We start from the raw sequence: 16,114 nt of genomic DNA on the forward strand, positions 1-16,114 counted from the left end.
ACCCCGCGTCTCCTGCATCGGCAGGCGGACTCTCAAGCACTGCGCCACCAGGGAAGCCCATTTTTAAATTTATTCTTAATGGGCCACACTGAAATGAGGCTTAAAGAGAAGGGCTACACAAAGAAATAGATCAAAACGAGTCAGGTGGACCTTTGTGAGAGAATAGTGTTTGGTAGCCAGGACCTCTTTGGGGCATTTCTTCCTAAGTGGAAAACACAACAAATAAGGGAATAGGGGAAGGTAATACAGGGAAGCTATTCTTTCCAGGAGTCGATGAAGCCCATATATGCATTCAAGAAGGCCATGGGATATTCTAGCTGTGGACAGTGGCTAATAATATGGCCATCCAGAATTGACAATGGACTGCAGTAGCATTTTCCTGTATGGCTCCAAGAACTCTGGATAGGGAATGACCAGATCCAAAGACTCACAGATAGGACTTCCCTGGTGGTTCAGTGGTTAAGAATCCGCCTGCCAATGCAGGGGACACAGGTTCGAGCCCTGGTCCAGGAAGATCCCACATGCTGTGGAGCAACCGAGCTAGCTCAACTACTGAGCTCGCGAGCCACAACTACTGAACCTGTGTGCCGCAACTACTGAAGCCTGTGTGCCTAGAGCCCGTGCTCTGCAACAAGAGAAGCCACCACAATAAGAAGCCCGCACACCACAACAAAGAGTAGCTGCAACTAGAGCAAGCCCATGCACAGCAACGAAGACCCAATGCAACCAAAAATAAAAAATAAATTAAAAAAAAAAAAAAAAAGACTCACAGATAATATGAATGGGAATAGTTAAAGGCAAGAGCTCCGACCCGGTGTCTTCTAAACTTCTTCCTCTGATGGATATATTATAAAAGACTGTCGATAACTAAGTTCCCATCACTGTTGCCTATCCCTGTCCACAGGTCCCACAACTCACTGTCAGAGGGTCGGGTATATGGCCCAAAGATTGGGGTGAGACCTTGAGAGAATACAAAAAAGTTCATGAATCATGTGAGAATGGGTGAAAGCATGCCTCCATCTTTGAGAAGCCTTTGAAGGAGAGGATGGTGAGTCTTGGGAAATACAACTCTGTTTGACAGAGACTCTTCATAGTAAGTCGACCAGATCAAACCAGCTTGAACCTGCAGAGCAGCTCCTGGGCAAAGACATCTATCTATATAATCATCAGAAAAAAGGTTGTTCCTGAGCTTCTGGAGCCCCAGATGCTGCCAAAGTGCCTCCATGAGGCTGGCCTGCTCAAATATGGAATAGTGTGATCTCAGGTTGTCACTGATACCAACGCTAAATAAATCGAGGGCAATCACTGAATGAAACTGGACGGTCTGACCTACCTAAATCTTGTACCAATCATAACTGGATGTTGGAAAGCCACACAGAAGCATGACTATCTCCAGACTTCCAACCATACCCACAGAATCCTAGTAGGAGACGTGCAGTCCCTTGTAGGTGAAAAATTTCCCTGACACTTTCCATGAGTGAAGAGCAGGAGAAAGTGGGGGTGGGAGGGGAGGCAGAATGTGCAGATAAGCCACAGGCAGAGGCATGGCCAATAGCCCCACCTGGACCCACAATTCCCTCATCCTGATTCAGGTAAGACCTGGGCTACAAGATTCCATGTTTGGGGGAACCTCTTGTGCACTGGTAGGAGGGAATTTTTAAAGTGAGGTTGTGAGGTTTATTATTAGGCAAGGCCTTTCAAAGCAGTGGTAAAGCCGAAATATTTTTACAAAGCTTTTTTTTTTTTTTAAAATCACCTTGTTTTGATTTAGAACAGATATCTGCAAAGTTTTTTCTGTAAAGGACCAGATAGCAAACATTTTAGGCTTTGTGAATCATATAGTATCTGCTGTAACTACTCAACTCAACCCTTGAAGCAGGAAAGTTGTGTTCCAATAAAACTTTACTTAAGGGGTCTGAAATTTAATTTCACATAATTTTCATCTGTTATTAAACATTCTTGTGATTTCTCCCCCCCACCCCAACTATTTAAACACATGAAAACTATTCTTAGCTTGAGGGGGTCACACAACAACAGAGTAGGATGGATAAGGCCAGGGCCACAGTTGCCCACTGGTCTAAAAGACTGATGTCCTTTCTCATCAAATCTTGCCCTAGCAACCTAGAGACGTTGCTTCCTGGTAGAAAATATAACAAATAAAGCTTCTGCATTGAAAAGGGCCATAGCTATAACAGAAAAGGGCGGAGCCACCTCCCTCCGGTGTTATCAGGGCTTCGATGCAACCCACAAAAGGGCTTGAAAATCGGGGCCCCAAGGCATGAGTGGGTAAGAAAGGAGGTGTTAATTACAGCTCCGTACGCTCTAAAGAGGGCCCTTTGCTAAACGCTGACTCCAGAATATCTCGTTTAACGCCCACAGCAACTCTGCTAGGAAGCTGTCCTTTTTCTCTCCTTTGCCAAGATGAAGAAAGGGGCTTAAAAAGCTTAAGTGAATGATGCAGTCACGCAGCCATTAAGCGACCGACGCTGAATTCGAACCCTGGACATTCTAAGCAAAGCGGGGAGCTCCTGGCCACGACGCCCACTTGGTTCCCGCCCAGCCGGCCAGAGGGAACAACCTGAGCAGCAGGGTCATGCGGTCCTCGGGACGCGCCGCCTGGGCGCCGGCGACCGGCGGCGGCTCGCCTTCCCCTCTGGAGTCCGCGGTCTCGGCAGCGGCTTGCTCCTCGGACTGCGTCTCCATCCCCGGCGCGAAAAGCTACCACTCAGGACCGGCACACTCTGCCCTAGACGAGGCCGCTTTTCCCGCCACTAAATTGACACCGGAAGGGACCGCAGGGTCATCGCGCCCGCCCCGCCCCTTCCGCCGCAGGACCCCGCCTTTTCCGCCCCCGTCTCTGGTGGTTGCTGTCCCTTGTTTTACCATGCCTGGCCCAGGTACTAGTTAAAACCATTACAAATCACTAGTGAAATTTGGAAGCACTCTGATTTAGCGTCAGCTCTGTCGATCGCTGGGCTAAGGGCTATATGCAGCAGCCGTTCGGGGGCACTCCCCGGTTCCTGGCACCGCGGCCTAGCGGGGAGAACCCTGACGTCACAGGTCTTTCAGCCTTGGAGCTGGGATAGACGTTACTGACCCACCTTAGCACTCCCCTTCCATCCGCGGCCTTGGAAGATGGCTGTGCCCGGCAGGCTGGCAGAGATAAACATTGGAGGTTTAGGTAGACTTTTGCTCTGAGCTCATTAAGTCCAGGCCCCTCATTTGGCGGAGAAGAGAGTGGCCCAAGTTCAGAGATACCCACTTCCTCTCCACGAGGCAGTGCAGACTTCCAGTTTGAAATTCAGCTGTCAGTAAGATTCGAACTCGTAATAGAGTTGGGTGCCCCCAAGTGTCAGTTTGATGATCCGGCAGATTACAGTTGAGCTTTCTTGGCTGAGCAGTGACCGGGCAACGCAGGACATAAATGCCTGACTGGTTTGTAGTTTTTCACTATGGTCAGTCGTGTAAGAGGGACAGTCTTTGCTGCACAAGCACAAGCAGCTCGGGCCTCTGAGCAACAGAGCCGAGCATTCCCTTCTATAGCGAGTTGCCCCTGAGTTATACTTGTTCACACAATTCTTCCCTTTCTTCCTATTATCAAAGTAATGCAGCTCCTGGTAAAAGATTCAAAGGCACGGTTGGATGTAAAATGTCCGGTTCACAACTCCTACCGCCAAATTCCTGGAAGAACATTTTGCTTCCTTTTTTCTTTACAAAAAAGTGACCCTATTCTTTTTGCACTTAACTGCTTTTATCGGGATGTCTTCCAATATCTCACATCAATCTCATCCTTTTAAGCAGTTGCCTATCAGGTGTCCACAGGCCAAATTTGGGATGAAGACTATGCAGTGGTTCTTCAATCTGAGCATGCATCGGAATCAATGTCCAATAATATAGAATGGATGATAAATTAGATAATTACCATCATCCCACTCCCAGTGAGGTAAGACTACTCAAAGCAAGTATTGTTAACGTTAAAACTAAAAAGAGAACAGCACTTTTACATCAAGACTCATCTGGTGGTTACCACCTTACCCAGATGATCAAATGTGGTATCACCAGTAGTGTTTAACAATTTGATACATGACTCCAGTGATGCATAAGTTGTGCAAATCACCAATATTCTTGCCAAAATGCATAACCTGAACTTAACTATGAAGTAACAATCAGACAACAAATCTGGAATGAAGGACATTCTACAAGAAAAATGGCCTAGACAATTCATGTTAAAAAGCAGGGCAGGGGACACGGGTTTGAGCCCTGGTCTGGAAGATCCCACGTGCCACAGAGCAACTAAACCCGTGCGCCACAACTACTGAGCCTGTGCTCTAGAGCCTGTGAACCACAACTGAGTCCATGTGCCACAACTACCGAAGCCTGCATGCCTACAGCCCATGCTCTGCAACAAGAGAAGCCACTGCAAGGAGAAGCCCACGCGCAGCAACAAAGACCAAATGCAGCCATAAAGAAAGAAAGAAAGAAAGAAAAAGAAAGAAAAGAAAGCAGGGCAATTGTTCTGTACAGAAAAAGAAATGAAACTTGGAGCTCTGGATTCGAAAAATGTTAAGACATTTTTGGAATGATTGTGGAAATTTGATTATGTACTGTATATTACATGTGGAGTTGTTAACTTTCTTAGTGTGATAGAAAGATTGTGGGGACTTTCCTGGTGGCCCAGTGGTTAAGACTTTGCCTTCCAATGCAGTGGGTGCAGGTTCGATCCCTGGTCAGGGAGCTAAGATATGACATGCCTCATGGCCAAAAAAACCAAAACGTAAAACAGAAGCAATATTGTAACAAATTCAATAAAGATTTTAAAAATGGTCGAAATCAAAATTAAGGGTCTTAATTCTTAGGACATAGATGCATGGTGGAAGTATTTAAGGGGACATTATATTGACACCTGAGATTTACTTTCAAATGGCTCTTAAAAATAGGAATTTATGTACACAATTGCACACACGTGTGTATATGACCGCCATACAGTTTTTTTTCTCTGTAGCCTTAATATTTGCCTACGTAAATCACTAAAACTGTTTCCTATTAGGAAATAAAATCCATGGAATATTTACATAAGTCAATGAAGTACTTATCCACATAGAAAAGTTTCAAAAGGCTTTTTACAGACCTTATTTCCAATGAAATAAAAAATTACCAACATATAGATGTCTGACAAAAAAATAAACTGGGACTTCCCTGGTGGCGCAGTGGTTAAGAATCTGCCTGCCAATGCAGGGGACACGGGTTCAATCCCTGGTCCGGGAAGATCCCACATGCCGTGGAGAAACTGAGCCCGTGTGCCACAACTACTGAGCCCATGTGCTGCAACTACTGAGGCCCGTGCACCTAGAGCCCGTGCTCTGCAACGAGAAGACACCGCAATGAGAAGCCCCCACTGGCCACAACTAGAGAAAGCCCGCGCTCAGCAATGAAGACCCAATACAGCAAAAATAAACTACTTAGAAAATAAGCAGTAAAATAATCTCCAGATCAAAAAGGATCACAAAATAACCAGATATTGATGAAAGAGAACTTTAGAAACCAGCTATCACAGAGGAAAATGTATATACAAAGGCTTTTATTACAAAAATTATATTAAATATTTAACCTAAACTAGAAAAAAAACAAAGGAAAAGCAGATGGTGAGAATTAACATAGAAGCTAAAACTACAAAATAAAGGTAGTAGAAATGATACCTTTGTATCATTGTTTCAAAACACCAGTAAAAGACCCCCTAGCCAAGCCTGATTAGAAAACACAAGTATTCAACATCAGGAATGAGAAGTTATAATACAAAAGAGATTGAATAATATCATACCTCTACAGCTATAATTTAGAAAATCCAGAATGGATGATTTTCTAAGGTGGTGGTGGTGGTGAATTCCTAAAAAACACCAAAAAACCATGGAAAGCTACCATTATAAGCAGCAACAGGCCAGGTGACTTTACAGATTAATTTAGCTAGCTTTCAATAAATGAATAGATTTTAAATTTCTCTTCCTGCTGTAAGTTTTTAATAGTCAAGGCTGGGGAATTTTATTTACTCTTTCAGCTTATGATATCATTGGGGTTTTTCTGGTTTTTTTTTTTAAGACTAACAGATAAATATTAGATGGTAAAAATACTGAAGAGATGTCCAATCCAGGAATAAGACGGGGATCTACCGATTATCAATGTTGCTTTGGAGACGCTAAAACAATAACTTAAAAATCATATAGTTGGCGCTTCCCTGGTGGTGCAGTGGTTGAGAATCTGCCTGCTAATGCAGGGGACACGGGTTCGAGCCCTGTTGTGGGAAGATCCCACATGCCACGGAGCAACTAGGCCCATGAGCCACAACTACTGAGCCTGCGTGTCTGGAGCCTGTGCTCTGCAACAAGACAGGCCGCGATAGTGAGAGGCCCGTGCACTGTGATGAAGAGTGGCCCCCGCTTGCCACAACTAGAGAAAGCCCTCGCACAGAAACAAAGACCCAACACAGGAAAAATAAATAAAAGGCAGTCCCTCTGCGTTAAAAAAAAAAAAAATATATATATATATATATCATACAGTTGAAAAATTAAAATTTGGGGATTTAAGGCGTAGAAAAGCACTAAAATCAAGTGAGAACATCGATGTCAACTGGGTAACGAAAATACAACTAGCAATAAAAAATAGAAGTGGGGGCTTCCCTGGTGGCGCAGTGGTTGGGGGTCTGCCTGCCGATGCGGGGGACGCGGGTTCATGTCCCGGTCCGGGAGGATCCCGCATGCCGCGGAGCAGCTGGACCCGTGGGCCATGGCCGCTGGGCCTGCGCGTCCGGAGCCTGTGCTCCGCGACGAGAGAGGCCACAGCGGTGAGAGGCCCACGTACCGCAGGAAAAAAAAAAAAAAAAAGTGGGAAATAGGGCCTATTCACAGTAGTGACAAAAAAAAGCATAAACTCAACAATAAACTTGACAATAAAAATACAGCAATTACATAATTAAATTCTAACATTGCAATGAAAGGCATGCAACAAGTCTTTGATGGAGAAAAATGCTTCTGGATGGGAAGACAGTATGAGTCTATACAGAGCTAGTACATAACATTCTATATATACGTATATAATATACAGTCAAAATCTCAAAGGAACTTTTCAGTAACTGGACATAATTTTAAGGTTCATGTGTTTGAAATTGTCGCCACATATTTGGGAAACAGTGGTAGCCTCATCATACCAGATAAACTTAATGTAAAACTATATTAATCACAGGAAGAAACAAGTAGATCAGGGAACAATAAAAACTGATATTTCAATTGTGCAAGGAGGATTTTAAACATAGAGTACTGGCTGGCACAAATGGCATCCATCTGGAAGTTAAGAATCCTATCTCATACAACATACAAAAAGTGTACTGGGCTTCCCTGTTGGCGCAGTGATTGGGAGACTGCCTGCCAATGCAGGGGACACGGGTTCGTGCCCAGGTCTGCGAAGATCCCACATGCCGCGGAGCGGCTAGGTGCGTGAGCCATGGCCGCTGAGCCTGTGCGTCTGGAGCCTGTGCTCCACAACGGGAGAGGCCACAACAGTGAGAGGCCCGTGTACCGCAAAAAAAAAAAAAAAAAAAAGGTTTACTGAGGGCTTGTAGACCTAAGCAGGAAAAATTTAGAAATTTAAGAGATGGTAATGGTTTGGGGATGATGTTGACCTTAACACCAAAAATCCAAAAGCAACTACAGAAAAAATAGTTTTGATAATATAAAAATTTAAAGTGTGTGCATGGCAAAATATATAGCATAAACAGATTTAGGGCAAACGACAAACTGAGAAATCCTTACAAATTGATAAATAAGCGGACCACAAAAATTGATTCAACTACTCATGAGAAGTATAAATTGAAACAGCAAACAAAATAGGATATTTTTTGCCAAACTCACAGAAATTAAAGAGAATGATTACCTTCAGTTCTGGCAAGGATGCAGAGAAAACCAGAACTTTTGTACATTTGTTGCTGATAACACTGAGAAAGTCAGCTGGCTGTACCTGCCAGAACTTAGAACACACTCTTTGGAGAACCCAGTGTACATAAAGAAAGGCATGGGATATAATGACATTTAAACAGCATTGTCTGTAGGAGCAAAGACAAAAAGCAATCTGAACAGGGGAATGGTTAATTACATTATAGTATATCCATACTATGGACTATAATGCCCAAATACAGGTAAGGCTTGTCCATGTTGAAAGAATTGCTAAGTATATAGAATGATCTCATTTTTTAAATACCCCCGCTATAACAATTTACATGCAGGTCTATATTCATAGAAGGCATGACTGGCTACATCCCAAACTCCTGATATCCTTCAGGTGGATGGGATTGAGACATAGGAGAGTAAGAGGGGGTGGGTAAATAAACGTTTTTAGATACTTATTTGTTTTGAGGATTGTTTTTTTTTTAACCAATAAAGAAAAGGCAAACTAGGTTTTGAATATAAATTAAAATTCTTATTTTTCCAAGTGAAAAAGCTGATACTAGTTTAAGTTGATAATGTAAGAAAGTGGTAGATTACTTAGAATTATAGCAGCAACCACCAGAGGAAATAGAAATCAGGGGAATTGGGAATGAGGTGGTACTTTTCCTTACATAGAACTAAGCAGCCAATTCTCTTAAGATGACTGGGCTTACATACAGTATGACATAAAGTAAGTAAGGATTGTAAATGCCCTCAAGAGCTTAGTAATTTATCTGAAGTAAAGCCAGGTACATAAAACAAGAACCAAGAAGAACCAATTGTGTATATTAATTGGGTCCCCAGGTAATTTAAAGCAGTTTTTTTACTATTCCCCCACTGAAACTTTAAAACAACCTGTGGGAAGTAGCCACATTCAAATGAGTTAAGGTTTAAGTAAAAAGGACTACAACTTTATTAAAAGTAAATAAATGTAACATATAATATGTACAGATGGCACATGGTGCCAATTTTATTTGTAGATTTTATAGTATTCCAAAGTTCACAAATTACACCTTTGCCACAGCCTTGGCTAAATCTTGAACTAGTGCAGAATTCAGCTGTGCTAGAATGCTGATCTTAGCATGCTTAGACGTAGCATACTTGTTCTTGATAGTCTGGAAGAGAAAAGCATAGTAATTAATGAAGGAAAAGAGGAAAACATCATAAGAACCAATGATACACATATACACTTAAAAATCAACTCCTTAAAAGCAAGCTATGAATTTACAGGCATAAAATCTTAATGACTGGACTTCCCTGGTGACGCAGTGGTTAGGAGTCCGCCTGCCAATGCAGGGGACAAGGGTTCGAGCTCTGGTCCGAGAAGATCCCACATGCCATGGAGCAACTAAGCCCGTGCGCCGTAACTACTGAGCCTGAGCTCTAGACCCCGAGAGCCACAACTACTGAGCATGAGTGCCACAACTACTAAAGCCCGTGCACCTAAAGCCTGTGTTCCGTGACGAAAGAAGCCACCACAATAAGCCTGTGCACCACAACGAAGAGAAGCCCCCACTCAGCGCAACAAGAGAAAGCCTGAGTGCAGCAACGAAGACCCAACGCAGCCATAAATAAATAAATAAATAAATAAATTTACTAAAAAAAAAACTTAATGATTTTCCACTTTTCCCAACACCATACAGTACCACTGACTCACCATATGCTTTGTAAGCCCACGATTCACTATGATTATATTCTTAGCCAGGTGTTGCATAACAAGAAGAAGGGATTCTTCAGTGTATGACAGGTAATGCTGTAGAGTTGGTGTCTAAGACAACAAAAGTTAATGTTGAAAATGCTCATCACCAATGATTTTCATAAAATTTCTAGATGTTATTCAAAACTAGGATAGGGAAGTAGATACTGTATGACTGATTATAATCAAAATTTAAAACAAGTTTAAGACCCCTTCTTCCTCAAATACCCTTCTTTCATGGCTTCTCTAGGATCCTGTGCTCCAATCTAATTACACTTTTGTAATTGCTGACTTGCCCACCCCAAAGCTAGACTCCAAGTTCTTTGGAGCTGACTTTCTCATTCATAATTCTATTTCTAGGGCCTAGAGTATCACACGGCATATAGGAGAAATACTTGTTGAATCAACGAATACGAATGAACTTCTAGTATGTCATTTGACCTGCTTGAGCTTCTCCATCTGTAAGGAGTAGCAGCTGCTCTGCCTTTCTCAAAGGGGTATAGATAGATGAGATTAGGCAATGAAACGGAAGCATTCTATGGAGATATCACAAACATATTTTATATCATTCCCTCAGTAGATGCCATATTTAAGAACCATTTGAACTGTCCTTTAATGACAACAGTTCTGTATGCTGTAAATATTATAATTTAAAAGCTCAGGGTAACCTCAGTTTGTGGGACAGAGCTTACCCATTCACCATTATCAAGAATTTTCAGTGCTAAGCAAAAAGCTCCCGCTGCAATCTGAGAAGGAGGAAAGTGCACCATATCGTAGTCCAACATAGTTAGTTCCATCAGATATTTGGCCAAAGTATGTAGCTCAACATCAACCTGGAATAAAACCCACAGGTTCTGTCAGAGAATTCTGCATTGGCAGTAACTGGTATGCCTGTAACTAACTACAGATGTTTGCCTACAAACTCTCAAATGCAATTGCCCATGAAAGGCTTTAATAATAATATTAACATACAGCCTGATTGGAAATAAATACTATCTTTATCCCTTCCTCATGTAGTTAGGTATAAATACAAGGCACTTGAATTAGATCTCATTGGCCAGCAGTATTCCCTCATGTACCATACGAAAGGTTTCAAGAAATCTGTACCTCTCCAATCTTAGATGCTCTCCGAAGGAAATGCAGGGGTAGAGGGCGACCCAGATTAAAATTTAAAGCTCTTAGAATCTTCATTTCCATCTGTCTGATTTGGTACTTAGTGTAAGTGTTGTCAGTCACAAAGGCAAAGTCACCAATTTCTGGAGGGTACATTTCCTCATATTTGCTTGCAATAAACATGGCAGTGACACCAACCAGCTGCAGCATCTTCTTGGGCACACAATTATCCTGCAATGGGAATTTCAACTGGATCAATAAGTAATATATATTTGAAAAAGGAGGCACAGAATTGTGAATGAGTGGTGGGAAAGACACACTCTCACAACGGAATCTCAATTAATGACACTCCATGCCTCAAGACAGATTTTAGCTGAAAAAGTCTGTTTCTTATGACTCAGCTAGGACCCTGGAAGGGAGAACCCTCAGTTGGTGAATTATGCTCACCTGCATGAACCGATCAATAATGGAAACAGTCATGTACATGGTCTCCTGGAGTAACCTGAATTTCATTTGAACCTGCACTAGCCAGTCAATTAGGATGGCTCTCATGTTTCCAGTGACTTCACGACCCAGTAGGTATTTTGGTCTGACTGCTTGCTCTTCCTGCAAAAGAAATGCTGATTATCCTAAGAAGCAAGACTCCACATGACATTTCTGACCAGAAATAGTCACCTCAAAATAGCTCTGGAACATTTAGAATCTCTAAAATGTTCTTAACTCAGTTATTCCTTTGGTCACTGCAAACAGCTCTATCACTGAGAAACAAATAAAGCAAACATTAAACAGGACAGTGTGACAGGTTTTCATATTGGCAAATCTAACTATGTCCAATTCACCATCACTACTACTGGCCCACACCCTTTCCCCACTTCTTCCCAAATAAGGATACCATACTACCTATCACCTCAGATCTTTTCACTTAAGACTCTAAAACCCACAGCCTGAGCTTTATGAAGTAGAAAAACTAGCAGCAGCTTCCCGATCAGCTGGAACCAATATGCTACCACTCCTACTCCAGGGTTTAAACCCGCAAAACACCATAGGTAACAAAAGTCAACCATCAAAATCCAGCACACACATCTGCTAAACCTACTCCTCCAAAGTTAGAACACAAACTTTAAAGACAAGGGAGAAAAGAAATCCACAGCAGAAGGCGGGTCCTGGCAAGGAACCAGGACAATCCTGTAGAAAATGGAGATGCCCAAAAGAACCAGGCAAGAGCCTGAAGATGTTAATGATGCCACTAAACACAACGCATTATAAACAAGCAACTGGGTAAATTTGGTAACTGTATAGCTTATGTTGTTAACATACAGAATGCTTCCTTGTTTGGGGGGGAAAAGGGCAAAGGACACTAATAGAAAGTTTCAGAAATAGGATGAAATGGAAAAAAACCAAAACCTTTAGCTTTTGAGTATACTCCTCTTGTACACAAAGAACAATTTCCCTGATATCACATGCTCATAAGCAACACTGACCCAAAATGCCTTTTTTTGGCTATAGTTTTTCAGCATCTTCTCCATTACCATGTACCTCCTGCCTGTTACGCTCCTTAATCCCAGAATTTGGGACTCACTCCTAACTGTGATAGATATAAAATACCTTTCAATCTGTGGACTTTCCTTTAGGAAGACCCATGGTAGTATCCACTCTCACTTTGAATTTTCCCTGTTCAAAATGGCAAATAGAGACTTCATTGGGAATTTCCTGGCCATCCAGTGGTTAGGACTTTCACTGCCAGGCCCGGGGTTCAATCCCTGGTCAGGGAACTAAGATCTCACAAGCCAAGCATGCAACCCTTACCCCCCCCAAAAAAAGATTTCATTGGCTTACTTTGGGACTTTTTATTTTTCCACAAAGTGGAACCTACTGTTAAGAAATGCTGCTCATATCTTGCTTAAATTGTTGTGAACTGTTAATGGAAAATCTCTTTAATAAAGCTAAATGCAGTTTAGAAAAAACAAAGGTTTCATATTACTGACCTCAAGTTGTCTCAGATAAGCATAGATATCTTTTACATATTCACTACAAAGGTTTGGATCCGCTCCATCTTCTGCATCCACATCATTCACTGCAAGAATTACATCAGAGAAAGCCTGGCACAGATATTCTTCTGCAGGGGCACAGCCAGATGTTTCCATGGGGCTTGGAGAGGGAGTATCAACCTTGAAACAGAATGGACTTTTTGAAATAATAGCAAAGAGGAGCATACAATCTGGGAATGAAGGTCAGATTATTGGTACCAATTCAAGAGACTATCTGCTGAACAGAAATACAATTCATTTACCTTTACAAATTTATTCAATTTGTCTTCAAGAAGTGAATATGAAAGATGAAATGCCAACTTAGACTGAATCAGTTTAGAGTCAGTAGAATGCTAACAGGTAAAACAGAGAGGAAGAAAGTTCACATCTAGACTTTCCTCCAAAGGAAACTGATAAGTAACGCATTTGCTTAGCAATGTCATGTAAAGTTAATCCAAGTGAATGACAAGTTAGTCTTTAGTAACATGGCCTGCTTCCCACTGCATAGGAGAACACAAGTCCTGTCCCGACTACTAAAAATTTTATTTATTTTTGGCTGTGTTGGGTCTTTGTTGCTGCACGCCCGCTTTCTCTAGTTGCGGAAGTGGGGTCTCCTCTTCATTGAGTTGCGCAGGCTTCTCATTGCGGTGGCTTCTCTTGTTGCAGAGCATGGGCTCTAGGCACACAGGCTTCAGTAGTGTGGCATGCAGGTTCAATAGTTGTGGCTCGTGGCTCAGTAGTTGTGGCACACGGGCCTAGTTGCTCTGTGGCATGTGGGATCTTCCCAGACCAGGGCTCAAACCTGGGTCCCCTGCATTGGCAGGCGGATTCTTAACCACTGCGCCACCAGGGAAGCCCCCAAACTACTACGGGTTAACTGACTTTGTTATCATGAACCATTTTCTTCAAGCTCCAGTTACCCCATTGTCCAAACATTTATTGAGCACTTTCTTTTTTTTTTTGGCGGTACGCGGGCCTCTCACTGTTGTGGCCTCTCCCGTTGCGGAGCACAGGTTCCGGTGCACAGGCTCAGCGGCCATGGCTCGTGGGCCCAGCCGCTCCGCAGCATGTGGGATCTTCCCGGACCAGGGCACGAACCCGTGTCCCCTGCATCGGCAGGCGGACTCTCAACCACTGCGCCACCAGGAAGCCCTACTGAGCACTTTCTTAAGCTCTATGCTAGGCACTGGCTTTATGGTGTCCTCAAAGGGCTTTGAATTTAGAAGAAATAAGTAAATGAAGTAAAGAGATGGATTCTAGGAACAAATCCTAGAGGTGCGGGAAGTTAGGGTAGGGTTGGGAAAGTTAGGGAAAGCTTTAGGTGTTGATGATTGAGCTGTTTTGAAGGATGAGAAGGTTATCAGTTAAAAGAATGAGGGTGGGAGGGCTTCCCTGGTGGCGCAGTGGTTGAGAGTCTGCCTGCCGATTCAGGGGACACAGGTTCGTGCCCCGGTCCGGGAGGATCCCATGTGCCGTGGAGCGGCTGGGCCCGTGAGCCATGGCTGCTGAGCCTGTGCACCGCAAAAAAAAAAAGAAAGAGGGTGGGAAAGTGAAGGCAAGAATCAGTATGGGACTTTGACGGAAAGCTCAGGTCTTTTGGTATGGCCAGTTAAAGACTGTGCATGCTACAGGTTTCTGTGGTATGTCCAGAAGGATGATACTAAAGCCATAACCTCACATCCCTTTCCCTTAGATATAGAGAGCTAGGCTGAATGACTTTGACCAATCATTATCCCAACCAGCTTTAATGAAGTTTTAAAAATTAGAACTTAAGAATGCAGTTCATTGCTGGTCAGGGAACTAGATCCCACATGCATGCTGCAACTAAGAGTTCGCATGCCACAACTAAGGAGCCAGCAAGCCACAACTAAGACCTGGCACAACCAAATAAATAAATATTGAAGAAAAAAAAAAGAATGCAGTTCATTGAAGTTTCAGGAAAGCAGCCTCTTCTAGATGGGGTATATTTTCTTCATAGGAGTAGATACATTTACATACCTGATATTTAATAAAATGTTCTTGGTTTTTGAGGCTAAGTGTTAACTCATCTTCTTACCTTCTCTGAAGAGCTCCATTTTCTGCTTTACATCCTTATATAAATTCCAATGTTACAGACTTATTAATTATTTGGTGGCCACATTATGGAGTAAAAAAAAAAAAAAGGGCTTCCCTGGTGGCGCAGTAGTTGAGAGTCCGCCTGCCGATGCACGGGACACGGTTTCGTGCCCCAGTCCAGGAAGATCCCACATGCCGCAGAACGGCTGGGCCCGTGAGCCATGACCGCTGAGCCTGTTGCTCCGCAACGGGAGAGGCCCGCGTACCGCAAAAAAAAAAAGGACTCAAGAAAACAATCTGTGTTTCAGTCAATAAATTCTGTCCAGAGATGGCTTGTACCCAAAGACAGCAAAATCTTTAGTCCAGGCAGCTACTACTCAGTACGGTAAACAAAGGAGGGGTAGTATAACAAAGCAATTAAAAGCATAGATTCTGAAGCCAGATAGCCTGGGTTTGAATCCAATTATGTGCCACTGATGAGATATGACTCTAGAAAAGATACTTAATACTTCTCTGCCGTTATCTAAAAGTAGAGGTAATAATACCAGCGCACTAAGAGAGTGTAAGATTATGTGAGCTAATGCATGTAAAGTGCTTAGCAGAGCCTACCTCCTGCTAATAAGCACTCTATAAATGTTACTATTTTTCCTACTTAGTCAAATGCTATGCCATGCATTAGTAAAATGAAGGGAAAAGAAACAATCAACAGGCTCTAAAATATTAGTTAAGTTTACCAAAATAGGCTCAGGGGGAAGTTTCTCTTCTTTAACAGGCTCGGTTTCCGGCTCTGGCTCTGGCTCCAGATCCACCTCCGGCTGGGGCTCCGGCACAGGTACAGGAGCCTTTTCCAGAGGTTTTGGTAGTTTTTTAGCAATAACTTTTCCAGCAGGTAAAGTTTTTGCTTCCTGTGGATGAAAAGGAGAGAATGGAATGTTTCTCCATCACGGGTCACAGTTGGAAGGCAGACTCTTACAGAGTAGTTGAATCAGGAAGAGTTACCTTTTTCAGGGGCAATTTGGCCTGTGGCTGTTCACTGACTTTGTTACCGATGTCTCCAAGAGCTGTTCTTGGCCTCAGCCCGGGCTTAGAGGCTGCAACAGTGGCCACAGGCACGCGCTTTGCGCCTGCCATACTGACCTTCGCCTTATTTTCAGCATTAATTTTCGTGTTCTGTAAGAAGCAAGACCACTTTGAGAGCTGGCTCAGCCAAGTTAGAGTATATCAACAGTTAAAGCGGGGGCAAAACAGAGGCT

The 16,114-nt window shown here is 43.0% G+C and overlaps 2 protein-coding genes and 1 pseudogene across 3 annotated transcripts in view; all 3 read right to left on the reverse strand.

Annotated features, from left to right (window-relative positions):
* Window positions 1–1,582, reverse strand: part of LOC103076823 (mesoderm-specific transcript homolog protein-like) — a 2,631-nt pseudogene extending 1,049 nt beyond the window's left edge.
* Window positions 1–2,703, reverse strand: part of CENPH (centromere protein H) — a 22,973-nt gene extending 20,270 nt beyond the window's left edge. Inside the window, exon 1 of the mRNA XM_007457083.1 lies at window positions 2,579–2,703. Within this exon, the coding sequence (XP_007457145.1) occupies window positions 2,579–2,703 (125 nt within the window). The remainder of the gene's footprint in view (window positions 1–2,578) is intronic.
* Window positions 2,704–8,859: 6,156 nt separating this feature from the next.
* The window catches only part of CCNB1 (cyclin B1), an 8,097-nt gene continuing 842 nt past the window's right edge, over window positions 8,860–16,114 (reverse strand). Inside the window, exons 2-9 of one of the 2 annotated variants that reach the window (XM_007457084.1) lie at window positions 15,861–16,031; window positions 15,596–15,766; window positions 12,765–12,947; window positions 11,227–11,385; window positions 10,774–11,010; window positions 10,359–10,499; window positions 9,628–9,738; window positions 8,860–9,085 (exon numbers count right to left, since the gene is read on the reverse strand). In XM_007457084.1, the coding sequence (XP_007457146.1) occupies window positions 8,978–9,085; window positions 9,628–9,738; window positions 10,359–10,499; window positions 10,774–11,010; window positions 11,227–11,385; window positions 12,765–12,947; window positions 15,596–15,766; window positions 15,861–16,031 (1,281 nt within the window). In that variant the 3' untranslated portion in view covers window positions 8,860–8,977. The remainder of the gene's footprint in view (window positions 9,086–9,627; window positions 9,739–10,358; window positions 10,500–10,773; window positions 11,011–11,226; window positions 11,386–12,764; window positions 12,948–15,595; window positions 15,767–15,860; window positions 16,032–16,114) is intronic. The other variant, XM_007457085.1, reaches the window with a different exon arrangement.

Source organism: Lipotes vexillifer, unplaced genomic scaffold (assembly GCF_000442215.2).
Source record: "Lipotes vexillifer unplaced genomic scaffold, Lipotes_vexillifer_v1.1 scaffold241, whole genome shotgun sequence".
Lineage (NCBI taxonomy): Eukaryota > Metazoa > Chordata > Mammalia > Artiodactyla > Lipotidae > Lipotes > Lipotes vexillifer.